The sequence below is a fragment of the Myotis lucifugus genome, unplaced genomic scaffold (genome assembly GCF_000147115.1).
Source record: "Myotis lucifugus unplaced genomic scaffold, Myoluc2.0 scaffold_7, whole genome shotgun sequence".
NCBI classification, from domain to species: Eukaryota; Metazoa; Chordata; class Mammalia; order Chiroptera; family Vespertilionidae; genus Myotis; species Myotis lucifugus.
The window spans coordinates 12,665,900-12,693,331 of NW_005871055.1; the positions used below are offsets into that span (position 1 = coordinate 12,665,900).

The window sequence follows — 27,432 nt, forward strand, 5'->3', positions numbered from 1 at the left end:
ATCGTCTGGAAGGTCATCCAGAAGGACGTCTGGTCTAATTAGCATATTACACTTTTATTATTATATATATGAAACCGAAGACTGATTCTTTGAAAAGATAAACAAGATTAAAAAACCTTTAACCAGACTAATTAAAAAAAGAGAGAACAGCAGAGTAAATAAAATCAGAAATGAAATATAAGTGACAATTGACACCACAGAAATACAAGGATTATAAAAAACATAATGTGAACAATTATCTGTCAAAAATCAGACTATCTGGAAAAATGGGTAAATTCCTAGAAAGATACACTCTTCCAAGACTAAATCAAGAAGAAATAGAAAATCTGAACAGACTGATAATGACCAGCAAAATATGATTAAAAAAAGAACACCTTTCAATGAACAAGAGTCCTGAAATGAATGGTTCCAAAGAAAAACTAACATCTACCTTTCTCAAACTATTCCAAAAAGTATTTTGAGGGAAGGAAGACTACCAAGCTCATTTTACAAGGCCAGCACTATCCTAATTCCAAAACTAGATAGCACTACCAAAAAAAAAAAAATTATAGGTCAATATCTCGGATGAACATAGATGCAAAAATCTTCAACAAAATACTAGGACATCAAATCCAACAATACACTAAAGATGATCCCACCATGATCAAATAGGATTTATTCCAGGGATGCCAGATTGGTTCAATATCCACAAATCAATTAATGTGACACACTACATAAACAAAGCAAAGGATAAAAATCACAGGATTATATGCAGAAAGAGCATCTAAGAATATCCAGCACCCATTTATGGGAATAACTCTCAGCAAAATGGAAATATAGAAAACATACCTCCATATTATAAAGGCCATTAATGACAAGCCCGCAAGATAACATCATACTAAATAAGGAAAAACTAAAAATGTTTCCTTGTAAGATAAGTTACAAGACAGGGATGTCCACTTTCACCACTTTTATTCAACACTAGAGGCCTGGTGCATGAATTCATGCACGGGTGGGGTCCCTTGGTCTGGCCGGTGATCGAGGCCTATCGGGGGGGGGGGGGGGGCTGCCGGCCCTGGGGGAGGGACCACGGGAGGTTGGCCTGCTGGTCCCCTCAATCAGGGCCCAGAGGGAGGGACCACAGCAAGTTGGCCAGCCAGCCCCCTGACTGAGGCCAATGTGGGGGGCTGGACGGGGGAAGGGGCTATGGGAGGTTGGCTGGCCAGGGAAGGTGGGAGTGTCACAGGAGGATGGCCAGCCAGCCAGGAGATGGTGTAAGGGGCCATGGGAGGTTAGCCAGTGGAGGGACGGGTCCGTGGGAGGTGGGCTGCAGGAGCATATTGGCCACCAGGGGGCAGCTCCTGCATTGAGCATCTGCCCCCTGGTGGTCAGTGTGCAACATAGTGACTGGTCAACTGGTCATTATGGTTATTAGGTCATAATGGTCGCTTAAGCTTTTATATATATATATTTGAGGCCTGGTGCACGACATTCGTGCATTGGGGGGAGGGGATCCCTCAGCCCAGCCTGCGCCCTTTCGCAAACCAGGAGCCCTAGGGCCATGTCCAACTAACGGCTTAGGCCCGTTCCCCACAGGGAGCGGGCCTAAGCTATAGTCGGACATCCTTAGCGCTGCTGCGGAAGCGGGCCGCTGCACTCGCCAGCAGTCAGTCCGGCTTGTAGCTGAGCAGTACTTCCCCTGTGGGTGCACACTGACCACCAGAGGGCAACTCCTGCATTGAGTGTGCATCATAGTGACTGGTTGTTCCGCTGTTTGGTCGATTTGCATATTACACTTTTATTATATTGGATAGGTAGTATTGGAAGTTTTAGCCACAGCAATCAGACATGAAGAAATAAAAGGCACCCAAACTGGAAAGGAATAAGTAAAACTGTCATTTGAAGATAACATGATACTGTATATAGAGAACCCTAAAGATTCTACCAAAAAACTACTAGAACTCATAAATAAAGTCAAGTAGCAATGTACTAAATAAATACTCAAAAATTGGTTGAAATTTAATATACCAATAATGAGCTATAAGAAAGGGAAAGTAAGAAAACAATACCATTTACAATTGCATTTTTTAAAAAACCTAGGAATAAATCTAACAGAGAAAGTAAGAAACCTATACTCAAAAAATTATGACATTAAAGAAACTGAAAAAGATACAAACAAATGTAAGCATATGTACACTGTGCTCATGGATGGGAAGAATTAATATCACTAAAATGTCCATACTACCCAAGCAATCTACAGATTCAATGCAATCTCTATCAAAAAATCAATGGCGTTTTTCATAGAACTAGAACAAATAATCCTAAAATTTATATGCTATCTGATATCCAACTATATAAAGACTATTGTAATCAAGAGTATAGTACTGGCATAAAAACAGAACCACAGATAAATGGAAGAGAATGGAGCCAGAAATAAACCTACATGTATATAACCAATCCTATATAATAAAAGGCTAATATGCAAATTGACCAAACGGCAGAACGACTGGTAGCTATGACATGCAATAACCACCAGGGGGCAGATGCTCAACACAGGAGCTGCCTCCTGGGGGTCAGTGCGCTCCCACAGGGGGAGCTCTGCTCAGCCAGAAGCCGGGCTCATGGCTGGCGAGCACAGCGGCGGTGGTGGGAGCTTCTCTTGCCTCCACAGCAGTGCTAAGCCATCAGTCAGACATCCCCGAGGGCTCCTGAACTGCGAGAGGGTGCAGGCCGGGCTGAGGGACACCCCCCCTCCCCGAGTGCATGAATTTCGTGCATCGGGCCTCTAGTTAATATATTAAAAGGGAGACAAGAACATACAATGGGTTAAAGGTAGTCTACTCAGTAAATGGTGCTGGGAAAACTAGACAGATACATGTAAAACAAAAAATGAAGCTGGACTCATTCTTACACCATATACTGAAAAAAAATCAAAATGCATTAAAGACTTAAATGTAAGAATCAAAACCATAAAACTCCTAGAAGAAAAAACAAAGAGCAAAATCTTTGACATCTCTCTTAGCATTATTTTTTCTGTCATATCTCCTCCAGAAAGGGAAACCAAAAAAAAATTAAACAAATGGAACTACATCATATTAAAAGGGTTTTGCACAGAATAGGAAACCATCAACAAAATGAAAAGAGAACCTAATGAATGGGAGGAGATATTTGCCAATTCTATTTCTGATAAGGGGTTAATATCAAAATTTATAAAGAACTCATACTATTCAACACCAAAAAATAAAAATAAAAAACCCCATGCAATCCAATTAAAAAATAGGCAAAAGACCTGAATAGACACTTCTCCAAAAACAACAACATAGAGAAGCCAATGCTCAATTTCACTAATCATTAGAGAAATGCAAATTAAAACCACAATGAGATATTACCTCACTCCCGTCAGAATGGCTCTCATCAATAAATCAACAAAAAAAGTGTTGGTGAGGATGTAGAGAAAAAGGAACCCTCATGCACTGTTGGTGGGAATGCAGATTGGTTCAGCCACTAAGGAAAACAGTATGGAAGTTCCTCAAAAAATTAAAAAATGAAACTGCCTTATGACACAGCAATTCCACTTCTGGTATATACCGGAAGAAACCCAAAACACTAATTCAAAAGGATACATGCACCCATATGTTCATTTCAGCATTATTTATAATAGCCAAGCTACAGAAGCAACCCAAGTGCCCATCAAAAGATGAATGGATAAAACAGTTGTGGTAGATATATACAATGGTATATTACTTGGCCATAAAAAAGAATGAAATCTTACCATTTGCAAAATGGGTGAATTTCAAGGATATTATGCTAAGTGAAATAAGTCAGACAGAAAACAAAAAATACTATATGATTTCACTCATACATGGAATCTAAAGAACAAAATAAATGAACAAACAAAACAGGAATGGACTCATAGACACAGAAAATGGACTGATGGTTGCCAGAGGGGAGGGGAACTGAAGGGCTGGTTGAAGAAGGTGAAGAAATAAAGAAGTACAAACTGTTAGTTACAAAACAGTCATGGGGATGTAAAGTACAGCATATTGTAATAAATATTTATCATGCAAGCAGGTACTTAAAATAGCAGGTGGATCACTTTGTAAAGTATATGATTGTCTAATCACTATACAGTACACCTGAAACTAATACAAAATAACAATGAATGTAAACTGTAATTGAAAATTATAATAAATTTTTAAAAAGAATAATGTTCCGTAAGGAAACCTATATTGAAATGCTTTATTATGGACTTACCATTGCAGCCTTCAGTGCCACAGAATCTAGGTTGGGAAAATTAGCTAAAGAACCCTAAAATAAATAAATAAATAAATAAATAAATAAATAAACAAAAAAGAAAAGGAAACAAAATACAAAAAACATGCTATGCATTTCAGTTCATTTATAAATTACTAGAGGCCCAGGACATGAATTCGTGCATGGGTGGGGTCCAGCCAGCCCAGCCCCAATCAGGTGGGTTGGGGCCGGGCCTGTCGGGAGGAGGAGATGGCAGAAGGTTAGCCGGGCCGGCCACCCCGATCAGGGCCCTATCAGGGCCAGGCTGGCTGGGGAGAGGGGCCGAGGGTGATTGGCTGGTGGGCTCCACCCCCGATTGGGGTGGGAGGGCCGATCAGGGGTCAGCAGCCAGGGGCTCTGCTGTGGGAGGTTGGCTGGACAGCCCCACCCCCAATTGGTGTGGGTGGTGCCAATTGGGGGTGGAGCTGGCCGGGGTGGGGGGCTGCAGGCTGATCGGGGTGGTGGGGACCCATCAGGGGTGGGGCTGGCAGTGGAGAGGGGATGTAGGAGGTTGGCCGGCTGGCCCCGCCTCCTACTGGGATGAGGGGGGGGCGCTATCAGGGACGGGGCCGGCCAGGGGGAAGGGCCGCGGTGGGGACTGGCCAGCTGGCCCCACCCCTGAATTGGACTGGTTCACTGGCTGCAGTGGGCGTCATAGCGACTGGTTGTTTCTGGTATTACGGAGTTCCAGTTGCTGGCTTTTTATAATACAGACTAGAGGCCCAGTGTACAAAATTCATGCACAGGAGGGGGGGTCCCTCAGCCCGGCCTGTACCCTCTTCAATCCGGGACCCCTCAGACATCCTTCTCACAATCTGGGACTTCTGGCTCCTAACTGCTCACCTGCCTGCCTGATAGCCCCTAACCCCTCTGCCTGCATGCCTGATCACCCCTAACTGCCCTCCCCAGCCGGCCTGATTGCCCCTAACTGCCCTCCCCTACCGGCCTGATCGCCCCTAACTGCCTCTGCCTCGGACCCCGCCACTGTAGCTTTTTCCAAAAGGAAGGCAGGATGACCAGAAGATGGCCAGTCGACCCGGTCTAATTAGCATATTACCCTTTTGTTAGTATAGATATTCCATTAGTGAATTGCCCACATTTGGAAATTTAGCTTATTTCCAAAGAACTAAAGTATCATCTCTTCAACCTTAATTATAACAGGGATCATGATATGTTCATTTTTATATAAGTAGCAGAAAGGCACTCAATAATATTTGTTGGAGATAGTAAAAAGCACATGTTTATTAACAACGGAAAAATCAGGATATCTCAGATAAGCAAAAAAAAATGCAATCAGTTAGAGAATGGCAATGAGACATAGAGGCTTTAAGCGTTAAACTTTGACAATTTTATATAGTATAAAAACACAACAGCATTGGTTCCTTCTGGAAGAAATTTGCTTATTGCTTTATCAAAAGAAAAAATTTATAACATGATTTTTGACAGCTTCATTTAAGAATTCCTGGGATATAAAATATTCTTTTTTTTTCTTTATTGATTAAGGTATTACATATGTGTACTTATCCCCCCATTGTAAAATAGTTTTCATGTTGACATCATTTAAAAGAGTTTTTTGCTTTTTAAAGAAGGATGCTTACCTAATTTTCAAGGGTTTCTACCACTCCATTATCTATTTCTATTGGAATTCTATAACTTAATAAGAGCATATGCTGGCCCCAGAAGTATTTACCTTTCCAAAGTAATATACCATGATTTGCTAAATTAAAGAAGGGATGACTGCTATTCATATAGTAATGCATGAGTTCAATCAACTGATAATGATATAGTTAATATATAGTTAAAAATATAGATAATATTTTCCAGAATATTCTTTATATGTTTTATACTAATTTTTGAATATTTTCATTACTTTTAACCCAAACTGTCTGTAATAAAAAGATAATTCATAGAACTATACATGTATTATCTCATTTAATCTGAGACCAACCCCTTGAAGCACATATTATTACCTCCGATCTACAAAAGAAGAAATGGAGATACGTCATTTTCTTAGTGAAAACAGTGGCATAGCCAAGATTCAAACCAAAGTCTAGCTCTAGAACCCATACTCTAACCTGAGGTATTTCTCTAATTAGGTACATCCACATGCTTACCTGTTCAGGTTTATGTTGCTGTATGGTGTTATAGATGTAACTCAATCCTGATCTAGTTAAAACATAAGAAGCTTGCTCATTTATAAGTGTGTCCAAATGTGCTTCAATCTAAAATAAAACACAATAAAAAAATATTTTAAAAGATTGCCCTAACTGGTTTGGCTCAGTGGATAGAGCGTCGGCCTGCGGACTGAAAGGTCCCAGGTTCGATTCCGGTCAAGGGCATGTACCTTGGTCGCAGACACATCCCCAGTAGGGAGTGTGCAGGAGGCAACTGAATCAATGTTTCTCTCTCATCAATGTTTCTAACTCTCTATCCCTCTCCCTTCCTCTCTGTAAAAAATAAATAAAATATATTTTTTTAAAAAAAGACTTATAAGACTGATGAGAGTAGAAGTAGACTATCCTGCAGTCTTAGTTCTTCACCAAGGGGCTGTTTCTTGAAGTGGCTATGATACCAGACTGTAGGGCACAGGGACTGCTTCTGTAACAAAGGCATTTCCTTCCCCTAAAGAGGAAGTGCTTCTACAAAAAGGAGAGAAAGGCAGATGATAAAGATGATAATCAAAGAGGATCCCAAGACTAGCCACGAGTTCAAAATTTTGAGTTGCTTCTCAGCTCTTTTAAAATCTGGTAATAAGCCCTAGCCGGTTTGTCTCAGTGGCTAGAGCGTCAGCCTGCGGACTGAAGGGTCCCAGATTCGATTCTGGTCAAACCTGGTTGCCCAGAATGCAGGCTTGATCCCCAGTAGTGGGTATGCAGGAGACAGCCATTCAATGATTTTTTCTCATCAATTATGTTTCTATCTCTCTCTTCCTCTCCCTTCCTCTCTGAGATCAATAAAAATACATTTTAAAAAAAGCTGTAATAAGTAAAACACAAACAAAAACACTAACAAACGGCAGTGTAAAATAAAATACTTAGTAAGAATTCTGGGAAAATAAGGACCTGATGTTCCTAACCTCCTCACTCCCTCACCCTCCTAACTTGCTGGACTGACTCCAACACTCAAATACGCCATCTGGAAAAGCCTGAAGTAAATCCCATTAGGGCTGAGGCAGTAAGTTCTCTTGAGGAGAAAGCAGGTCTGTGACAACAAGGGGAGAGTTGAGGAAGGTTGGTTAAAGATTTCAGGTTCAAGAGCTCCCTAAGACCCAGGTAGCAGAAATGACTTGTATGTGCTATCTGCTTTGTGCTGTCTTTGGGAAGCCAGAGGCAGAAGCCACAGAAGGGAACTACCTATTGGGTTGAAGTATTTCCTAGTGGGAAGAAATCTGCTGTTCCCTTAATTTTACCAGTACAGGCCTGAGAGTCTGGAGGTCTTCCTTCTATTCCTCACCAGGAAGTTCCCTCAGTTTTACCAGTTTGCCAGTAACACAGTACACTACTAACTGCTATTATCATCGTAATGCTTGCCACTGACTAAGTAACTCCAATAGCTGAACCTCTCCCCCTAAAAAAACTTACAACTAATTTAAAAGAGGTGAATAGCTTCTAAGAGGAAACACATCTGAATAATCAGAACAGGTATATCTTCTTTTTTTTTAAAATATATTTTTATTGATTTCAGAGAGGAAGGGAGAGGGAGAGAGAAACATCAACGATGAGAGAGAATCATTGATCAGCTGCCTCCTGGAGGCCCCCTACTGGGGATCAAGCCTACAACCCCGGCATGTGCCCTTGACTGGAATCGAACCTGGGACCTTTCAGTCCGCAGGCCGACGCTCTATCCACTGAGCCAAACCAGTTAGGGCAGGTATCTCTTCTTGAGGTAACATTACTGAAAGACACAGAGTACTTTTATTTTTTTTAAGTGAATGCCCAAGTATGTAAAATGAGTCCTTATTTACTAGACTTACTGAGAATCAAAGAAAAATGAAATGGGCAAATGTAAACATTTAATTAAAGAGTTACTGATAAGAACCAAATCATTATCTGAAAGAAAAATGGGAGAAAAGTAACATGGAATAAACATCAAAGAAATAGATTACAGTGAAGAGATTTAAAAAGAAATTAGAAGACAGACTCAAGAGATAAAGTCAAATAAGTACTGGAGCTTCAGAATATAAAAAGTAACAGATGGACAAGTAATAATTAATTAAAGATAATACAAACTTTATTGAGAAAAAGAAAGGGTTAAATCTTCAAACTCAAATGGCTCTGAAAAGTCCAAAATAAAAATAAGGGAAAAAGAGATATACCAAAAAATATTCTGAGGAAATATATGAACTCAAAGGAACATCCTCACAAGTTTCCAGATGGATAAAACAGATTGCCACAAACAAAAGAGAAAAAGACTAGCCTGGACTTTTTACTTGAAAGACTAAGTGAAGCTGAGTCAGAGTAGAAGAAAATTAATAGAATTAATAGAAAAGGTCTGAAAATCAAGGATCTTTTACTCAACAAGGTAAACTGCTACTTTGCGGGGCCTAAAAAACCATGTCTTCCAGTATCCACATCCTTGTATAATCCGTTCGCACACTATGGGCTGGTCCATGCCACTGGGACCAGTCAACAGCCTATCAACAAGAAGAATGCAAGTGCACACTTAAGCACTTACATAGTGGGGCCTGCTCTCTTGAAAAGCAAAAAAAAAAGTCTATGAATATTTAAGAAATGCAGGTAATTGGTGATAAAACATATTGATGAATACCTGATATACTTAAATACCTAGAAAAAGATTTAGACAAATGAAAGAATTTGAAATTGAATTAGTGATACAGTAAAAACTAATATTTTAAAAAGAAATTTACTAATTCTATATAAAAACATTATGCAAGAAAGGAAAATTAATCACACTTCATTATATTTCTTTTTAAATAGAAAATATCACAAATTTAGATGGAGCACACTCATTCCTCAGAAAACCCCAAAACTTTACAAATGAATGTTTACTATAGCCACTGCCAAACTGTTTATGTACTTGTGGTAACACAACATTCAGAATTTTAAAAAATTATATCTACCAAAAATCACTATTTCAAAATCAGAATTCAAGTATCTGGTAAATTTTCTACAAGGCTTCGTTTTAGCCATTTTATAAAATCCTGAGAGATACCATTTGGTTTAAGGAAGAGAGTGATTGGTATAACAAATTGTAATGTTTTGCCTAACATTGGTTTATACACAGATAAAAATATAATTGTCATCTATAACATCTTCTGCACTAGCCACACCATAGCATATTATTACTTACAGTTCAGAAACTGAAATCTGCATATAGAATGTTCAAATTAATCAGAAAAGCTTCATTCTACCACCACATACTGTGGCTTGAATATACTATCTTACCCATTACATATTCTGACTTCTCCAAAACAAAACTAAAAGACTGAATGTGTGTGTGTGTGTGTGTGTGTGTGTGTGTGTGTGAGAGAGAGAGAGAGAGAGAGAGAGAGCAGCCTTCCATCAGACTATAACGAAGAGTTTATAGGAATTAGGGCATACAGCTAGTAACTGAGATCATGTATGGAAAAATGATTCCATAACAGTGAAGTCATTTTATGGCAACATTAACCTGAAACTGTAGCATTTCCAGACGTCGGTCAGTAAATTCAAATAGAGCTAATGTTGTCTTCATCATATATAGTGAATTGACCATGAAAGTTGCCATGTCAGCTGTGCCTAAATTGCTGGCTGACACAGTACACATCTGAAGGAGAGGATCCAAGATACACGATAAAACCTATAAATGAAATATAAAATAAAATGTATTATTTAATTCCCAATCAGTGATACATGCCTGGGTTAATGGCACTTCAGAATGAAAGCCAAACTAATTTGAAGGGTGCCAACTTACAGAATCACATAAGAAAAGATTAAATGGCATAATAATCAGAATACTTTTTTAAATGAGCATAACGGAATGAATATTTTTTAAATTAAAGAGGATTAATTTAATATTTGAAAGAAAAATCAATGAAAAAGTTTGTCAAAATATACGGATCATAAAATACCAGAATTTCAACAGAATTTATAATAGAAGAGTAATAAGCAATAATTAAAAACAAATTTACAACATACCTGCACAAAATCAGCTTGACGGGCATCTAACGGTACAACTGAAGAATCGTGAGATGCCAAAACTTCACGCAACAACATGAGTGTCTGATTTAATGCAGAACTTGGTCCAAGATCAGGTGGTGGGAGTTCAACCTAAAATAAGGTGTGGTTTATCCACTGCTTTAATTTTTCAACTAAATTTTAATGTATAAATAAATGACAGTTCACAGTAAAATAATACATGCAAAAGTTATAAAGCATTGGCTGGCACATTAGAAAATCAATTAATTTTTCAATAGCTTATATTATCCCAATCAACACAGAAAGTGAAACAAAAAGTTTTATTAATTATCTCAGAATTAATATATCACAGAAGTAAAGAATTTGTACGTCTAAAATTCAAAAAACTGTGAGAAAATTTAGTGTTCTTTGAATTGTAGAATAATATTTTCATACAAATTTGAAGTGGCCTACTGTTTTGTTTCTTTTAGCCAAAGTTACAAGAAAAAAGCAATCCAGAGACACCAAATCTCAAAGATTTTGGTTCAATATGTATAGGTTTGGGGTCTAGGAACTCATCTTTCAACAAGTGCCCCAGGCAATTGTCAGGAGACTTGTCCATAAGGCTACATATACACTTCACAGAAAAAGTGTAACACAGCCACTAAAATCTTAAGCTCTGGAGTTAAGGAGATTAATTTTACATTTTGGATCTACCACTTACTAGTAGTGTGTCCTAGTAAAAATTATTTACCTTCTCGGAGTTTCAGAGGGATTCTGTAAGGATTAAATGGAATTGTTGCATCTAAACTACTGAATAGAGTATTTGACATTTACTAACTGAAAGGTATGCCAACTTCATTATCCCTACTTGCTGGGATCATGATAGCCAAAAAGAGGTGCCTATGAATTTTAAAAAGCAAACATTTTTCATAGTACTTATAATATTAACATAGATTTGTAAGTGAAACAAAATCCCATACTTAGAAGTCCATGTAGCATACTTGTATTTTTAAAAATATATATGTTTTTATTGATTTCAGAGAGAGGAAGGAAGAGAGAGAGAGATATAGAAGCATCAATGATGGGAGAGATTCATTGATCGGCTGCCTCCTGCACACCCTCTATTGGGGATTGAGCCTGCAACCCAGGCAATGTGCCCTGACAAGGAATCGAACAAGACCTCCTGATTCATGGACCAACACTCATCCACGGAGCCACACCAGCTGGGCAGACCATACAGTCTTGTGTCAGGCAGACAGAAAGGCATAAGAATTTTAAAATATCTGATTTATATTAAGAATATTTTATGTATAAAAGCTAATACATAAGTGATATCAGCAGAAATGATAAAGTATGATCTCTAAAAATACTCTCTCCTTCATAAAAACAACTAAAACAAAAAATTATCAGACATGCAAATAAACAAAAAATTATGGTCCATGCACAGAAAAAAAAAAATGTCAATAGGAAATTTCCCTGAGAAAGTTTAAATGCTGGAAGCCAAAAACTTTAAACCAATTATTTTAAATATATTCAAAGAACTAAAGGAAGCCATGTTAATAAACCTAAGTATGAGAACAATGTCTCACCAAATAAAGAATATCAATAGAGAAATAGAGATGATAAAGCACAATAACTAAATTTTTAAAAATTCACTACAGGGAACCAACAGCAGATTTGAGCAGGCAGAAAAAAATAATCAGTGAACTCAAAAATAGGTCAATTAAAATTATCCAGTCTGAGAAACACAAAGAAAAAAGAACATCAACAAAAAAAATTAACTGCACCTCAGAGACGCTGGTACACCATTAACAACATAAGTAAAATGAGTGATCTCAGAAGAAGGAAGGGATGCCAAAAGAATATTTGAAAAAATAATGGCAGAAGACTTCACAAATTTGATTTTTAAAAATCTATCTAAACATCCAAATTCATGAACTCCAAGTACAATAAACTTAAAATGATCTGCTCTGAGATACATCATAATCAAACTGTCAAAAGACAAACAGAGAATATAAAAGCATTAAGAGAAATAACTCATTATGAACAAAGGATTCTCAATAAGATTAACAACTGATTCCTCATCAGAAAACATGAAGACCTGAAGATAGTGGATGAAACATGCAAGAGTCGAAAGAAACAGACTGTCAACCAAAAATTTAACATTCAGCAAAATTATTCTTTAAGAATGAAAGAGGAATTCCCAAAAAACACAAAAATTCTTCATTAGTAAGCCTGCTCTACAAGACATTAAAGGGAATCAATGCTTCAGGCTAAAATGAAGGGACACTAAACAGTAACTCAAATTCTCATGAAGAAATAAAGAACACCATTAAAGATTCTGACATAAGTAAATATAGAAGACAATACTAATGTACTTTCTGTTTGAAACTCCCATTTTTTCTCCTATCTTAATTAAAAGACAATTGCATGAGGCAATAATTATAAATCTATGTTGGTGAACACACAATGTAAAAAGACATAATTCAAAACAATAATACCATGAAGGAAGAGGATAATAGGTCTATATAGGAGTATATTATTAAAACGTTTGTATATTATTGAAAATAACTTGGTATTAATCAAAATTAAAGAGTTATAAATTAAGATATTTAATTGTAGTTCACAGGCCACCACTAAGAAAATAACAAACTATTCACACACACATATTTAAATAAACAATAAGGGAATTAAAGTAGCATACTAGAAAATATTTACTAAACACAAAAGAAGGCAGTGATGGTGGGACTGAGGAACAAGAAAAGTTAAGAAATACAAGAACAAGTAACAAAATGGCATATATAAGTGCTACTTTATCAGAAATTACATTAAATGTTAAAGGATTAAACGTACCAACCAAAAAGCAGACACTGGCAGATGGATTAAAAACAACAACAACATTGACCCAACTATATGCTGTCTTCAAGAAACACACTTTAGATTTAAGGACACAAAAAGCTTAAAAGTAAAAATATGGAAAAAAATATATACTTTGCAGACAATAATCAAAAGAGCCAAAGTGGCTATAGTAATTTCAGACAAAAGACAAAAACTACTACTAGAAACAAAAGGACATTTTTATAATGTTTATTATCATAAAGATATGACAATTATAAAAATACTAGAGGCCCGGTACACGAAATTCGTACATGGGTAGGGTCCCTAGGCCTGGCTGGCGATCAGGGCCGATCTGTGGGGTAATCGGGGGCCCCCGCTCGCACCTGCCTTGGCTGGCCTGTCACTGCCCGCTCGCCAGCCCCGCCACCCACCACCGCCACCAGTAGGGGCCTGAGGGCTGGGGGAAGGCTCCTGCGCTGAGCGTCTGCCCCCTGGTGGTCAGTGCATGTCATAGAAGCCGGTTGTTCCGCTGGTCATTCTGCCATTCGGTCAATTTGCATATTAGGGTTTTATATAGATAGATGTGTACCTAATAATTGAGCCCCAAAATACATAAAGCCAAAACTGAAAAAACTGAAGGAAAAATATCTCCCATAAAGGAAATATTTATTTCAAATTTCATACCTCCTTCAGTTTTATTTCCCCTTTTCTATTAAATGCAAATAAATTTGACCTAAGAAAAATTTCAGAATATAAAGTCATCTTTATAAAAGTCATTTTATCCATTTACCCCTCCCCCCCCTTTTTAAATTCTCACCCAAGGATATTTTTTCCCCATTTGGGCTTTTAAAAAAAATATTTTTATTGGTCTTAGAGAAAGAGGAAGAGAGAGGGAGAAACAACAATGTGAGAGAGAAACATCAATTGGTTGCTTCCAGCACTCCCCAGCACTGGGATCCAGCCTGCAACCCAGGCATATGTCCTGACTGGGAATCAAAATGGGGAACTTCTGGTGTATGGGAGACTCTTAACCAACTGAGCCACACCAGCCAGGGCCATTCATCCATTTTTAAAGAGTATCTACTAGAATGTTGTTAAACTGATGGTTAACTGTTATTTCCAAGTTGAAAGATTTTAGAAACTTTCACCTTTGTGCCTTTCTGCATGGTGTGAATATGAGTAAATGCATATCAATTTTACAAAAATTGTGATCCCTGTTCCCAGAATTGAATAAAACATGCCAACCTGTTAGTAACAGTTAATGCCGAATGACAAGGTATGGGAGATTGTTAGTCTCTTCTTTGTGTTTTCATAAGTTTTAAAATAAAATTAAACATTTATTTAATAAATTAAGTATATTCATAAGTTTATAAATTTAATTAAAATATGCAGTTATAACATATTAATTCATATATATTCCTAAGTAATGTAAAATGAACAGAAGTTACTCATATAAAAATTATTCGGTGAAATATCTACAAATCATAAGATTCACCAGAAGTCTAACAGCTTTAATTTAGAATAGGGAGCCACATACATCAGAGAAATGTGTGTGTCTCAGTTTCAAAATACCTTTCATAAATAGAAAAAATAATAACCAAGAATTTACTAAATCCTCCAGGAAAGGTAGGTTTGGTGTAGACCTTTAGTATAACTACAAATACTACATCATTAAGATCTTAGATGTTTAATGTGTAATTCTCTCTTTTTAATTATAAATGACAACATAGTGGCTTTTAGAAACAAAAGAACTTAGAGAATATCTTTCAAAAATTATTTAAAAGTTTTTAAATTGCCATTCAAAACAAGACCAATGATAGAAATCTTACGCACAGATGCAGGAAAGCTGAAAATCTTTTCATCCCCTTGAATTAAGGTCTTTAAAAGCTGTGCAAATTTAAGCAAAAGTCATACCCTGTCATAATTAGACCTGATCTATATATATAAAACCCTAATATGCAAATAGACCGAATGGCAGAACAACTAAATAACCGGTTGCTATGACGTGTGCTAACCACCAGGGGGTGCACGCAGAACATGGCAGGCGTTGGCAGCAGGCAGCAGAGCACAGAACATGGCGGGCATCAGCCATGGCGGGATGGTGGAGCAGGTGAGTGGGGGCGCCAGATCAAGGTGGGGCACCAGTCACTGTCATAGAGGTGAGCCTCTCGTGGTTACTGGAAATTCTTTGCTCCCATGCTGCTGTCCCGCCCAACGCTCGTACATGATGCCGGCGCCAGCCCTGCTCACACCTGTTGCCAGCACCAGAGCTGCTGCTTGCACCCACTGCAGGCACTGGCCCCACTCACACCTGCAGCCAGCACTGGAGCCTCCATTCGCAACCGCTGCCAGCACTTGGCACCGGTCCCAATCGCTCGGCACCATCAGCGGGTGCGAGCGGCAGCTGCCAGCCCCGATCACCCCTGAGGGCTTCTTCACCTCCCCCTACTCCTGAGGGGTGATCGGGGCAGCAGCCACTGCTAGCACCCGCTGCTGGAGCCAGCCCCAATCACTCTGCACCGTCAGCGGGTGCGAGCGGGGCCAGTGCCGTCAGTGCATGGGAGCGGTGGTGGGAGCAGGGCTGCCGGCAGACAGGGGACTGGGGGCCACAGCAGGAGGGGCCTGGCGGGGACGTGGAGGATGGGCTGAGACCCACCCCTGTGCCCACCACAGCCTCGTGGCCCACAGTTCCTTTCAAGGTGCACGAATTCATGCACTGGGCCCCTAGTGGTAAATAATACAAATGGGTACTACTTGAACTCACTTCATTCAACAACTGCCATTCTATAAGATGCTATACACACATCCCTCAGATCAGCAACAGGTCAGAATCATACTTTTTTTTTTTCAGTAGAGTGTTAAGTTTTATTTTTTCTAATTAACACTTTAAACTGTGCTCTGATAAGTTTTCCATTTCCTGTTTCTTAATAGCAACTTTTTTTTCAGTTAAAAACAATTTTTATTTTTTAAAGTATTACAAATAGTAGTACATATGTCTCCTTTTTCCCCCATTGACCTACCCCTGGCCTCCCAGAATCATACTTTTAAACAAAGTGAAAAGTATTGCAGTTATTAGATAAACAAGATCTATGACTTTATAATTCTTTTGTAGAAATAACAGACAGAGGAGAAAAAGAGAAAAAACTCATGGACATGGGCAATAGTGTGGTGATTGCCAGGGTGGGGGTAGGTAGAGGAGGTTATAGGGGGGATAAATGGTGATGGGAAAAATTTGACTTGTGGTGGTGAACACATAATACTGTGTACAGATGATGTGTTGTGGAATTGTGCACCTGAAACCTTTCTACTTTTGTTAACCAGTGTCACCTCAATAAATTCAATAAAAAGGAAACAATACATATATATTGCTATCCTTCCATCACTTCAATGTAATTTCATTTAATTAAGTGAAATTAATTTCTAATGGTTAATCTTTATACAACACAAGTCTATTTCTTTGATATCCCTCCCATTCCTGTGCTTACTTCATAATGACCTTGTGTATCTACATATAGCGCTGTGGAGATCAAACACTAGAATTAAGTGGACTTTGTGATTTAGAGAACTATAGGAAGTTATAGCAACTGTTAAAAACAAACAAATTCTATGAACTTCATGTATGACAATAATCACAATACAGAAATTCTAAGCAGTTTTAAGGTGTGCAGCAAATACCAAGTTCTTTACACTCTACTTCCTTGAAAACCAGTCAGCACCAGCAAATGAGTGGCAGATGCATCCTCAGAGTGACGTGAGGGAGAAAGAGGTGTTAATATTATCACTGCTACTTGGGCCAGGACTCCAGCTAATGATAAAAATTTTACACACTGGTGGGAAATAATGTTAAAGAAAATCTAAACTTTTGCCCTACAAATAAATAGCTCCTTCTTTCTTTGTTTGACCTTTACCTCTACTTTTGTCATGATTTTCCTTTAACTCTCAGAAATCTTAGCTAGAGGTTAACCTGAAGCTGGCCACACATGCCAAGCACACAATGTTTTTGTTTGTTTTCCTGGAAGAATAATCTGTGAGGCATAATGTTTAACTCAAAGTTAGAATAGCACTTCTCAAACCCTAACTTGCATATAAATAGCCAAGGAATCTTGTTAAATTCATATTCTGCTTTAGGGCTGGAACTTGAGATTTTTGCATGTCTAATAAGCTCCCAAGCTGCTGGCCCATGTACAATACTTTAAACAGTAGAAAGAAATTCTAAACAGTAACTATATCCTAGAATTTAAATCACAATTTGTTTAAAGGACCATTTGGGTTTTTATTCCAGAGGTCTGGGCAAATTAATCCTAACTACTGTTAATTTGATATAGATTTCATTTAAGACATACTGTATCCTTTTAAATTAGAATTATACTATTACTATAGTAAAAAGAAGTATAGAAAATGTTGTCTAGCTTATATTGATATGGTGTTGTCTTTTGCAGTATAGATACATATTTTCCTTAGATTTGGCCAGATTTGCAGTTATGAAACATTTGTAGAATGTTTTAGGAGAGCCAGGAAGGAAGTACATATTCTTTAATACTCAAGGGCTTAAAAATGCTTTGTTAGGGAAAAGGCACATCTTTCAACAAATTGATGTTCTTGAATTTTTTTTTTTTTTAATGATAAAGAATTAGGTCCCAAATAGGTCTTTTTAAAAGCACAGAAGGAATTATATGAAAAGAATTCTCCTTTCGCTATACCTTTATTTTAAAAGCTATTGTTCTTGACCTGGCTGGTTAGAGTGGATAGAGCATTAGCCTGTGGACCCAAGGCCCTCAGGTTTGATTTTGGGTGCAGGTTCAATCTCCAGCAGGAGGCATCCTATCGATGTATCTCTCTCATGTCAAGGTCAGTCTGTGTCTGTCTCTCTGTCTCTGTCTCTCTCTCTTCCTCCCTCCGCTTCCTCCCTGCCTTCCACTCTGTTTAAAAATCACTAGAAAAAAATAACCTCAGGTGAGGATTAAAAAAATTAAAAGCTATTGTAATTAGCAATATTACTATCCACTTAAAATTATATTAACAGAAATCTCCATTTGCAAGCTTTGCCAATAATGAAAACAAACCTGGAACAAATGTTATTTTCTTTAAAAGGCTAGAATGTTTTTAGAAGTGAATGGTTTATAATATGCAGAGTAAGATGTAAGTAATATAAAATATGGAACATTAAAATTTAATAATTATTGGAAGAAACCTGAAATGGTTTTAGATATAAGCAACATAAAAGCTATAAACAGTATCATACTCCAATCTCAATTTCATGTTTAAAAAAAATACCTGAATGGTCCAATTCACATCTGAGGAAAACATTTCAGGGCACAATTACCCTATATAATAAAAGCCTAGGTGGCATCGCGCGGCACCATCACAAGATGGCCACCCCACGTCGTCACAAGATGGCTGCCACAAGGTGGCTGCCCCGCATTGTCACAAGATGGCCACCACAACATGGCCGCCACAAGATGGCTGGCAAGGGAGGGCAGGTGTAGGCGATCAGGCCAGCAGAGAAGGGCATTTGGGGGCGAACAGGCCAGCAGGGGAGGGCAATTGTGGGCGATCAGGCCAGCAGGGGAGGGCAGTGGGGGTGACTAGGCTGGCAGGGGAGGGCAGTGGGGGTGACCAGGCCGGCAGGGGAGGGCAGTGGGGGTGACCAGGCCAGCAGGGGAGGGCAGTTGGGGGCGACCAGGCCTGCAGGAGAGGGCAGTGGGGGTGACCAGGCCTGCAGGGGAGGGCAGTTGAGGGGGAGCAGTTAGGCGTCAATCAGGCCAGCAGGGGATCGGTTAGGGGGCGATCAGGCAGGCGTCAATCAGGCCAGCAGTCAGCAGTCCCGTATTGTAAGAGGCAGGCAGGTGAGCAGTTAGGAGTCAGCAGTCCCGGATTGTAAGAGGGATGTCCGACTGTCGGAAGTTGGACAGCCCCCAAAGGGTCCCAGATTGGAGAGGGTGTAGGCAGGGCTGAGGGACATCCCCCACCCGTGCACAAATTTCATGCACCAGGCCTCTAGTTGATAATAATGACAATAGTAAACAATAAAAATAGTCATAACCCATTCACTGCTATAAACTCACATGGAATATAGTAATAATTGGTACTTCATATGTTCAAATTGCAATTACTTTCTTTCCCTGTTATAACCCTATTTTATTTTAGGTGTTAACTGGAAGATGCCATCTTGAAAACTTGCCTGTTTTTATTCATTACATTTTCCAATTTTCTTGCAACTTTCATTTTAAACTGTACAAGAGAAATAAAATATATAAGGACCTCGTGATTTTCTTATATAAAATAAAATAAATAGATAACCATTTGGGAAAAATAAATAAGATCCTTCCCAGCATGGATAAAAATAAACATCAGGCAGGTTTATCCTATATAATAAAAGGGTAATATGTAAATTGACCCTAACAGCAGAAAGACTGGGAATGACCGGTCGCTATGACACACACTGACCACCAGGGGGCAGACGCTCAATGCAGGAGCTGCCCCCTGGTGGTCAGTGTGCTCCCACAGGGGGAACTTCACTCAGCCACAAGCCAGGCTGACGGTTGCCAGAGCAGCGATGGTGGCAGAAGCCTCTTCCGCCTCTTCAGCAGCGCTAAGGATGTCCGACTGCAACTTAGGCTCACTCCCCACTGGCAAGTGGACATCCCCCAAGGACTCCTGGGCTGCCAGAGGGATGTCTGACTGCCAGCTTACAGAGTAAGATATAAGTAATATAAAATATGGGACATTAAAATTTAATAATTATTGGAAGAAACTTGAAATGGTTGTAGATATAAGCAACATAAAAACTATAAACATTATCATACTCCAATCTCAACTTCATGTTTGAGGGAGTGAAAGCACATAGGCCAGCAGATGGACATCCTCCAAAGGGTTCCAGACTGCGAGAGGGCACAGGCTGTGCTGAGGGACCTCCCCGCTCCCACTTGAGTGCACAAATTTTTGTGCACAAAATTTTGGGCTTCTAGTAAATTTGATATAAAAGTGAAACCATAGAAAGATCAAAGAACATAATTTAAATGAATTTATTAAATAATTTAACATTTTCCCACTGATAGGTGCTAACTTTAGCAGATATTAAATTCTAAATATATTTTCTTATTGTCAGGAAGTTTTCAAGTATGGCATGCTCCCAAGGGAGAAACAATAAAAAGAAAATAAATAAAAAGCACATTACATTTTACTATGTAAAAATTAAAAGTGACATGTCAGATAATACAACTGGTAAATTTAGAGGCAAATGATAAAATACCTGTAATATATATGACAGTTAATATTCTTAATGTATAAAGAATAACAGAAAATAACAAGAAGATATTTAACTTAGTAGAAAAAAAATGGCAAAGAACATGGAACAAGCAATTCATAAAGTTAATAAACGATTTAAAAACATTCATTCTCATTAGAAGCACTGAAATCCAAATGAAAAAAAAACAATGAGATACAAATTTTGATGATATTGGTGGTTTTCATAGGAGGTAGTATGGTAGATTTGAGGAAATGGGTGAAAGGAAGTAAATATGAGTGGATACCTAATGACATGTAAGACTGCTGGACTTACATGTCCTTAACACTTCACTAATGCCAGAGACTGAATTTTAGTGACTTCAGTTTGTGTGGTTATATGATTTTCTTTAACAGTGCTCAGCAGTCACAGTACACAAAGAAGAAATTGAAAAGTTAAATTAATAAAGGGTAGTTTTGCAAAGTAAGTGTGATAAACTAACAAGGGTAACTGAGATTGAAAGTTAATGGCAAGATAATGATAGATCACAGACTAATAGAAAATGAAGTGAACCAGTTATTCATGTAACTAGTATTTACTGAGTCCCTTGTGAATTGGATTATAGGAAATGTATTTAATCACCTTAACCATTTTTAAGTGTACAGTTTAATGGTACCAAATATATTCATAATGTGCAACCATTACCACTATCTATCTCCATAGCTTTTCATCTTATAAACTGAAACTCTATACCCATCCTATATAATAAAAAGCTAATATGCAAATTATCCCCTTGACCAGGAGTTCAACTGGGAGTTCAACCGGGGGTTCAACCAGGGGGAGGGGCTGGCTGGCCAACCTCCCGCGGCCCTCCCCCAAACCGGTACCGTCCCTGATCGGCCCCCTACACTCCTAAATCACTGCCTGGCTCTCTGGTGCACGTACATTTAGTGAAAGCACAAAAAAATAACTATCAGTACCTTCTGCCCTCTATTTTCTCCCATTGACCTCTTCTAACCTGCCTCCACCCCCCACCCCAGGCCTTCACCATCCTACTGTCTGTGTTCATGGATTATCCATATATGCATATAAGTTACCTGGTTCATCTCTTCCCACCCACCCAGCCTCCCCTGCCTTCCCTCTGAGATTCCACGGTCTGTTCCATGCTTCTATGTCTCTGTATCTATTTTGTTCATTAGATTCCACACATGAGTGGGATCATGTTATACTTGTCTTTCTCTGACTGGCTTATTTCACTTAGCATAATACTCTCCAGGTCCCTCCATGCTATCTTAAAGGGTAAGAATCCTTCTTTTTTTTACTGCTGTACAGTATTCCCTGAATAGCTATTTTAAGCACTCATCTACTTATGGACACTTGGGCTATTTCTCTTTCTTAACTAATTGCTCTGGCTAGAACTTCCAGTACTGTTAAACAGAAGTGATGAAAGTAAGCATCCTGGCCTTATTCCCAAACTTAAAGCAAAAGTATTCAATCTTATATAATTAGGTATAAGGTTAGCTGTGGGTTTTTCATATATGGTATTTATTATGTTGAGATAATTTCCTTCTGTTGCTAGTTTGTTGAGTTTTTTATTATTATTATGAAAGGGTGTTGAATTTTGTCAAATGCTTATTCTGCATCAACTGAGATGATCATGTGGTTCTTTTTTTTGTTCTGTTAAAGTGATAATCACATTAACTTTCATATGCTGAACTATCCTAGCATTCCATTGAATAAATCCCACTAGGTCATGATCTATAATCTTTTAATATGCTTCTTAACTTGGTTTGCTAATATTTTGCTGATGATTTTTGCATCAATATTCATAAAGAATACTGATCTGTAGTTTCCATTTCTTAAAGTGTCTTTTTCAGGCTTTGGTATCAGAGAAACGCTGGCCTCATAGAATGAGTTAGGAAGTGTTGCCTATTTAATTTTTTGAAAAGGTTTAAGAACTAATACTAGTTTTTCTTCAAATGTTTGATAGAATTCACCAGTGAAGCCATGAGGTCTGGAACTTTTAGTTTAAAGAGATTTTTTATTAACTGATTTAATCTCTCGACTAGTTATAAGTCAATTCAAATCTAATTTTTCATGATTTGTTTTTGGTAGCTTTTGTATTTCTTGAAATTTGTCAATTTTATCTAGATTATTCAATTTGTTGGTATACAGTTGTTCAATAATACCCTCTTAAAATCCTTTCTATTTCCACAGATTGGTAGTAATGTCCACACTTTCTTTTCTGACTTTAGTAACTTGAGTCTTCTTTTTATTCTTACTCCATATAGCTAAAGGTTTGTCAAATTCATTGATATTTTCAAAGAACCACAGTTTAACTTTATTAATTTTCTGCATTGTTTTTCTATTCATCAATCTCTGCTCTAATCTTTATTTCCTTCCTTCTGCTAGATTTGGGTTTAGTGTGTTCTCCGTCTAGTTAAATTATAAAGTTAGGTTTTTGATCTGAGCTTTTCTTGTTTTTTAATGTAAGCATTTATAGCTATACATTTTTCATTGACACTGCTTTCACTGCATTCCATAAGTTTTGGGTTGTTGTTTTCATTTTCATTCATCTCTAAGTAGTTTCTAATTTTTGTTGTGATGTCTCCACTGACTGGTTGGTTGTTTAAAAAATGTTGTTAAATTTATACAAATTTGCGGATTTTCTAGTTTTCCTTGTTATAGATTCAAACTGCACCCCGTTGTGGCCAGAGGAGATAACATGTGGCTTAACATATAGTCTATCCTGATAAATGACCCATGTGCACTTGAAAAGAATATGTATGCTGTTGTTCGATATAATGTTCTGTGCATTTCTGTTCGATCTTACTGGTTTATTGTATTAATTCCTCTATTTACTTAAGTATCCTCTGACTAGTTGTTGTGTCTGTTATTGCAAAAGGGGTACTGAGGTCTCTAACTCTTATTTTAGATGTAGTTTCCCTTCAATTTTGTCAATTCTTGCTTCACATATTTTTCTGGTCTATTAAAGGCATATAAATGTTTTAATTGTTGTATCTTCTTGCTGTATAGAAACCTGTCTTTTTATAAGAGAGTTTAATCCATTTACATTTAAAATAAGTACTGATAAGGAGAGCCTTACTTTGTCATTTACTATTTATCTTCTGTATACTTCATAGTCTTTTCTGTCCCTAACTTCCTTTTTTAAAATATATTTTTATTGATATTTTACAGAGAGGAAGGGAGAGGGATAGAGAGTTAGAAACATCAATGAGAGAGATTGATCAGCTGCCTCCTGCACGCCCCCCACTGGGTATGTGCCCGCAACCAAGGTACATGCCCTTGACCGGAATCGAACTTGGGACCCTTGAGTCCGCAGGCCGAAGCTCTATCCACTGAGCCAAACCGGTCAGGGCCTGTCCCTAACTTCTTGCATTACTGTCTTCTAAGTTGATTTTTTGTATTAAGTGAAACACTTAAATTCTTTTCTCATTTCCTTTTATCTATATCCTTTAGCTATTTGTGGTTATTATGGGGATTTCATTAACATTGTAAAGTCATAACACTCTAATTAGAATTTATAAATGTTTTAATGGTATGTTAACTTCGATAACATACAAAAACTCTGCTCCTTTATAGCTATGTCCCTGCCATTGTTGGTTGCTGATGTCACAAAATTACATCTTTTTACACTGTGTGTCCACAAATATGAACTAATACTTTTAAATGCATTAATCTGTTAAATTCTGTAGAAGGCAAAATATGAAATTACAAACCAGTTACAATACTAGCTTTCAGACTAATATTTTTAAAATTATGTATCAGTCTTTTAAATCATATAGAAAACAAAAAGTGGAGTTACAAATCTTTAATACAATACTATCTTTGAATTGCCTGTGTATTTCCCTTTATTGAGATGTTTATTTCTTCATTTAGCTTGAGTTGCTGTCTACCATCCTTTCATTGTATCCTACAGGACTCTCTTGAACAGTTATTGCATGGCAGGCCTTGTGGCAATGAACTCTCTCAGCATTTGCCTGTCTGGAAATGTCATAATTTTTTTCCACTCTTAAAGGACAGTTTTGCCAGATATAGAATTCTTGGTTGACATGTGTTTCCCCCCAACCCCTCTGAGCACTCTGAATATATCTGCCATTGTTTTTTGGCCTCCTAAGTTTGAAGAAAAACCTTCTGATAATTTTATATGACAAATCATTTCTCTCTTGCTGCTTGCAAGATTCTTTATCTTTGGCTTTCAAATTAAGTGATTACTAGTGGCCCAGTGCACGAAATTCATGCATGGGGGAGGGGGGTTCCCTCAGCACGGCCTGCACCCTCTCCAATCCAGGACCCCTGGGGTGATGTCTGACTGCCGGTTTAGGCCCGATCCCTGTAAACCGGCAGTCGGACATCCCTCTTGCAATCTGGGACTGCTGGCTCCTAACTGCTCACCTGCCTGCCTGCCTGATTGCCCTAACTGCTCTCCCCTGATGGCCTGATCACCCCTAACTGCTCCCCTGCTGGCCTGATCGACCCTAACTGCCTCTACCTCGGCCCCCGCCACCGTGGCTTTGTCCAGAAGGACGACTGAAAGATGTCTGGTTGACCTGGTCTAATTAGCATACTACCCTTTTATTAGTATAGATAGATTAGTCAGCTCAGACAGATGTAACAAAATATCATAAATTTGTGTGGCTTAAACAACAGAGATGTATTTTTCTCACAGTTCTGGAGGCTGGAATTTGGGGTCAGGGTACCAGCATAGCATCATCCCATACACCAGAAAGTGGTGGATCAATTGCCAGTCAGGGCACATACACAGGTTGCAGATTCAATACCCAGTCCAGTGAGTGCAGGAACAACAGAACAATGTTTCTCTCTCTCCCTTCTTCTCTCTGAGATCAATTAAAATGAATGATACATAAATAATGTTCTCTAAGTATGGTTTTAACAGGAAAGACATTAGTGATCTATGAAGTGAAACACATATATACAGCATGACCCCATTTTTAAAAATATATATATATTGATTTCAGAGGAAGGGAGGAGAGATTGAAACATCAATGATAAGAATCATTAATCAGCTGCCTCCTGCACGCCCCTACTGAGGATCAAGCCCAAAATTTGACCAGGAATCATATCATGACCTCCTGGCTCATAGATCGATGCTCAACCACTAAGTCCCACCAGCTGTGCCTCATTTTTATCAATACCAGGCACATGAGGTACATTGGCAAGATCTCATTCCTAGATGAAAGTCTGAAATTGCCCAAACTTCTTTGCAGCTAGGTTTCTGGATATGAATTCATTTCTGCCGATTGGATGCACAATATTTTGAAAGCAGAAGTGGGGCAGCGGCATCTTCCTGCAGTTTGGGCTGTTTGCTGCTGGTGATCATGTTTGCAGAGATGTGGAGGTTTTCTGCAGCGGAATCCAGGCTGTGCACAGGCAGTTGTGGCAGAGGCAGTGCCCAGTGACCTGTTTTGTGGGAGCTGGAAGGCACTTGCAGGGACAGCAGTTTCCGGATCCCCAGGTCACAACTGTGCCAGCGTGTCCTAGAATTCAGTTGTGGCTGAGGGTGCAGCTCCTCCCGCTGGCCAGGGAGTCTTTCCTGGAGGCCCAGCCTAATACCCACTCCTCCAGCTCTCTGATGATTTCCCAAGCACCAATTCCCTGTGCTAAATTCTTTCCTGCCTAAAATAGCAAAGATCTAAAAACATTTTGGATCCTCTACTTTCAACAAAAACAATGCTGCACAGGGTCAGGTATGAGAAGTGGGTGAGGTGTTGCGGAAGGCTCCCTTCTTTGAGTCTCAGCTTCCTCTTCTATAGAAGGGAGACCAAAGATTATCTGTTCATAGTTACTGAAGACCGTGGCAGCTATGTTTCCCGAAGATGGCTACAACATTTCCTATCCCTCCTGTGGCCTTACCACTCTCCACCATATCCTCTCTCTTGAAGTGGGGCTGACCTCTGAATTCCAAGGCCAAGGCCGAAAAGGCGTGGGGCTGCAGCCCTACCCACCTCTCCAGGGTTTCCAGCTCCAGCCCCACCCATGCTGCTCGGGGCTCTGTCCGGCGCAGGCCTTGCCCTCCTGGCTTGCTTTCCCTCCCATCTGCGGCCCAGTGCCTCGCTACACATCATGGCCCACCAGCTGGTGCTGCTGAACACAGGGAGTGGGGTAAGAGCCCACGTTGGGCCTCGCACCTCCTGGCTCCTGTGTGCCGCTGTCCCCTGTGCCCCGCAGCCCCTATTCCTGCCGCTGTTCTGACCGGGGCCAGATACCCAGGTGCTGTGCATGGTTCGTGGGGACTCCTCATCCCTTCCCCAACTCCAGCACCCTGATCCCGGGTCCACTTCCGCCAAAGGAGAGCTTTGCCCATGCCGCAGCCCAAGACTGAGACCAAGCAACTCCAAGGTCCCTGGACCCCAAATTTCTGCCAGCCAAGGCGGTTGGCCAGTTGGTCCCGCCCTGATCAGGGTGTTGGGGGTGATCCGGCCCAGATCAGGCTGGTTTGCTGGCCGAAGTGGGTGTCATAGCGACTAGTTGTTAGGTCATTATGGTCGTGACGGCGTTACAGTCTCTGGCTTTTTATATAGATAGACTAGAGGCCCGGTGCACAAAAATTTGTGCACTTGGGGGAGAGAGGGGGGTCCCTCAGCCCATCCTGTGCCCTCTCACAGTCTGGGACCCCTCGGGAGATAATGACCTGCTGGCTTAGGCCTGCTCCCGGGTGGCAGAGGGCAGGCCCAATCCCTAGGTGCAGCCCCTGGTCGGGTTCAGAGCAGGGCCGATTGGGGAGTTGGGGTGCTGCCCCGTCATGCACAGAGCAGGGCGGATCGGGAGGTTGCAATGCCACCCCTAGTCACGCTCAGGGTACGGCCGATTGGGGGGTTGGGGCACCGCCCCCTGTCACACTCAAGGCAGGGTTGAACGGGAGGTTGCGGCGCCACCCCATGTCACGCACAGAGCAGGGCCAATCAGGGGGTTGGGCGCTGCCCCCTGTCATGCACA

General features: G+C 39.5%; 1 protein-coding gene across 1 annotated transcript in view; it reads right to left on the reverse strand.

Moving 5' to 3' along the window:
* COG6 (component of oligomeric golgi complex 6) overlaps positions 1-27,432 on the reverse strand; it is a 94,067-nt gene that overhangs the window by 10,423 nt on the left and 56,212 nt on the right. Inside the window, exons 14-17 of the mRNA XM_023749162.1 lie at positions 10,410-10,541; positions 9,904-10,071; positions 6,387-6,494; positions 4,234-4,287 (exon numbers count right to left, since the gene is read on the reverse strand). Coding sequence (XP_023604930.1) covers positions 4,234-4,287; positions 6,387-6,494; positions 9,904-10,071; positions 10,410-10,541 — 462 coding nt within the window. The remainder of the gene's footprint in view (positions 1-4,233; positions 4,288-6,386; positions 6,495-9,903; positions 10,072-10,409; positions 10,542-27,432) is intronic.